The sequence below is a fragment of the Phalaenopsis equestris genome, unplaced genomic scaffold (assembly GCF_001263595.1).
Source record: "Phalaenopsis equestris unplaced genomic scaffold, ASM126359v1 Scaffold000531, whole genome shotgun sequence".
In the NCBI taxonomy this organism is placed as follows: domain Eukaryota; kingdom Viridiplantae; phylum Streptophyta; class Magnoliopsida; order Asparagales; family Orchidaceae; genus Phalaenopsis; species Phalaenopsis equestris.
Window position 1 is genome coordinate 825,360 of NW_018164971.1, and position 2,975 is coordinate 828,334.

Here is a 2,975-nt window from a genome sequence, read left to right on the forward strand (position 1 = left end):
AGCGGACGGACGCGGACACGAAAGCAGACGCGCGATCGGTAGGAGCAGCGCTCGGACAGCAGCGCTCGGTCAAGGAGGATCGCGGGAGAGAAAGGCCGTGATCGAGCTAGTGGAAGAGGCTTCTCTTCTTTGATGTCTCTGATACCATGTGAATTTTTGAATAACTTTCTTCTCAATGAATACATAGATAATTCACCTATAAATAGGCGTTTACAAGAAATAAAACAAGGAAAGAAATCTTCCTACAATTAAGTAATTCCTATAATTATAGAATAAACATAAATACCTATAATTAAGAATTACTATTTTTATACTATCACAAAATATAGCAAGTACTAAATAACATTAAAGTAAATAATAATGAGCGTAATTCCACAATATATATATTTTTTTTTCATTCTTTAAATATTTAATCTATTATAAAGATTAATGGAAACAAAATTCTTAACATCATAGAGAGAAAAGAGACCAATAGGCAAAAATATAAGCACTAATTACTTAAACTATCAATATTGACCTCAAATCATGTGAAATGTTGAATCCTTAAAAGTGGGTTGCATTGGCTCCTTAAAACACATAAGAGAAGAAATAACCTAACCAAAATTTGCGCTACATAAATTTTCACCCAATCCATATAAAATAGCTTTTGCATAAGGGAGATATTCATAAAAAAAATATCAAAACAACTAAAAATCAATTACTTCGAGGAAATCACAAGTCCAATTTTCATTAAATTTGATTCTAGTTGAAATGGGTAATTTTGATCCCGCTAATTCAAACACAAGTTGAAACTGAAATTGAATTAACCAATTCAATTTGGTTAAAATTTGCTTTATTTCAAGCGTACCCAAAAAATTTATTGAGTCCTCTTGAACATATTTTTTATTTAGCTATCTATGAATATATGTTAGCATATATTTTACATATAATAATATTATATACATTATATGTATGATATATATGCAATCATTTTGAATACTATTAAACTAGATTTATGCAATCTGATTAAAGTCAAAAACAACTTACAATCTATTTCAAATCCCATGGAAGAGCACGACAATGAATTGATTCAACTCCTCTTATTAGATATTTTTATTTTTTTATACACACAACCATATATACCCTAAAAAAAAAATAATAATATAATAAACCTCATGAAAATAAGAAATAGCATAGAAGAAATAAATAATTCCTAATCAATTCCAGCTTTCATGAATCATGATCATAAAATAGCTAGATGACTAATTGCATCCTCAAAGCATGGTTCCATAAGATTGGCAAATGCAGAAAGCGTCATACTATAAATGGACAATGATTTTATTTTGAGCACCAAGAAAAACATAACAATTGGCATGAAAAAAAAAATGAAAAATTCAAAAGATTTGATGTGACATCTCTCCTAGGAAATATTTTTTTTTCTCAATCACATAAACTGTCATTGAAAAATGTTATCCTTCACAGAAAACCAACAATTAAACGAGAATCACACAACTTTTTATTAGAAAAGCCAACATAAAAGCTTCAAAAACAAAAGTGTAGAACACTATCACCATTTTTCTGTATCCAACTCAATAATTGGACACCAAAGGCATTTGCGTAAATATTTTTGGGGAGTATAGCAATGCTCTTTGTCCTTCAACGATCCAAAAATAATGATCAATTTCTAGACATGAATTTTCCACGCACTAACTTTTTCTATAAATTGACAACGCTTCTCATCCCAACTGATTGACAGCGCATAAATGTGATTTCTATCAGAATCTAAGAGAACTTTATCACCGTAATTAGGATTGTTATCATGAAAGCATCTATTTTGACAAGTTATAACTAATTGCATCAAAATCTACCTTCATTAGCACCTTTTAAAACATTTTTACTATATCAAAAATCACTACCTCGCTCCCAACCTAACATAAAAGCATGAGTCGAAGCCAAAGAAACACAATTTCAAGCCATACCACGCATTGCTGAACCCGTAACTGGAAATCCGACAGTATACTGATCTCCTCACTCTTTATATCTGATTTTCGCTTTCCTGAAACCAAGGAAAAAATATTTGAGGTTATCAAATGAGATCTAGAAGATAGCATTTCTCCTGTTACCCATCACTTACCCGCAAATAATGATGATTGGATAGAGGCGACGAGGATGGAAAACGCGATGGCCGCGCCTAATAAAAGAATAATGGTCGGCCGCCGGCTCGCCGCGGAGCTCTTAGGCACTCTCATCTCTCTTCACTCCCGACGATTACGACTGCAGATCGCTCTCACCGGTTCACTATAAGGACCTGCTTGGTAGCAGAATTAAAACTAAATCCTGCCAAACACTAAAAACGAGACGAGAAAGATGGAAGAGTTTCTGAGGTCTTTGTGCGCCGCGATTCCGTCGCTGTGGACTGGGTTTCGGTCACGAGAGGAGGGGAGGGGGAAGGTGGGCCATGTTTCCGGCGAACAGGTATAGGGATTTGGAGAGGTCGACTGCGAGCTCCACATAAAATACACCGCGCTAGGGTCTTGATGCCGCCTACAAACCGCCATGTTATTCTGTGATTAATATTAAAACTAATCAGTTTTTTTTCTCAACTTTTTTATTTTTTAATTTACTTTATTTTATAATAAAGTATTTTATTATATGTTAAAATAAAAGAATATTTACACACATATCACATAACTACTATATATTTGCATATTGATTAAATATGCACGAGAAATCTTTCAAAATTTCTACTACTGTTTTATGCATTTTTTGAATAATTTTTTATTTGAAGAAAAATATTGTCACTATTAAAATATCAAAAATTTTATTTTTGTGGAGAATTTTTTATAAATTATTTTTCATAGTAAATTAATAATCATCAAATCAATTTGAAAACTAAAAATTATTATTTCTTTCAGTCATGTCATGCGATAGAAAATATTTAATTACCAAACTAACATCTCATTCTCATATCTAAACTTTTATATATATATATATAT

At 31.8% G+C, this 2,975-nt stretch overlaps 1 protein-coding gene across 2 annotated transcripts in view; it reads right to left on the reverse strand.

Annotated features, from left to right (window-relative positions):
- Positions 1-2,516, reverse strand: part of LOC110028802 (sialyltransferase-like protein 5) — an 18,468-nt gene extending 15,952 nt beyond the window's left edge. For both annotated transcript variants that reach the window (XR_002294459.1, XM_020730798.1), the window contains exons 1-2: positions 2,114-2,516; positions 1,959-2,035 (exon numbers count right to left, since the gene is read on the reverse strand). Coding sequence is in view for 1 of the 2 variants with exons in the window: in XM_020730798.1 (XP_020586457.1) it covers positions 1,959-2,035; positions 2,114-2,228 (192 nt within the window). In the remaining variant the exon portion in view is untranslated. The remainder of the gene's footprint in view (positions 1-1,958; positions 2,036-2,113) is intronic.
- Positions 2,517-2,975: the final 459 nt, after the last annotated feature.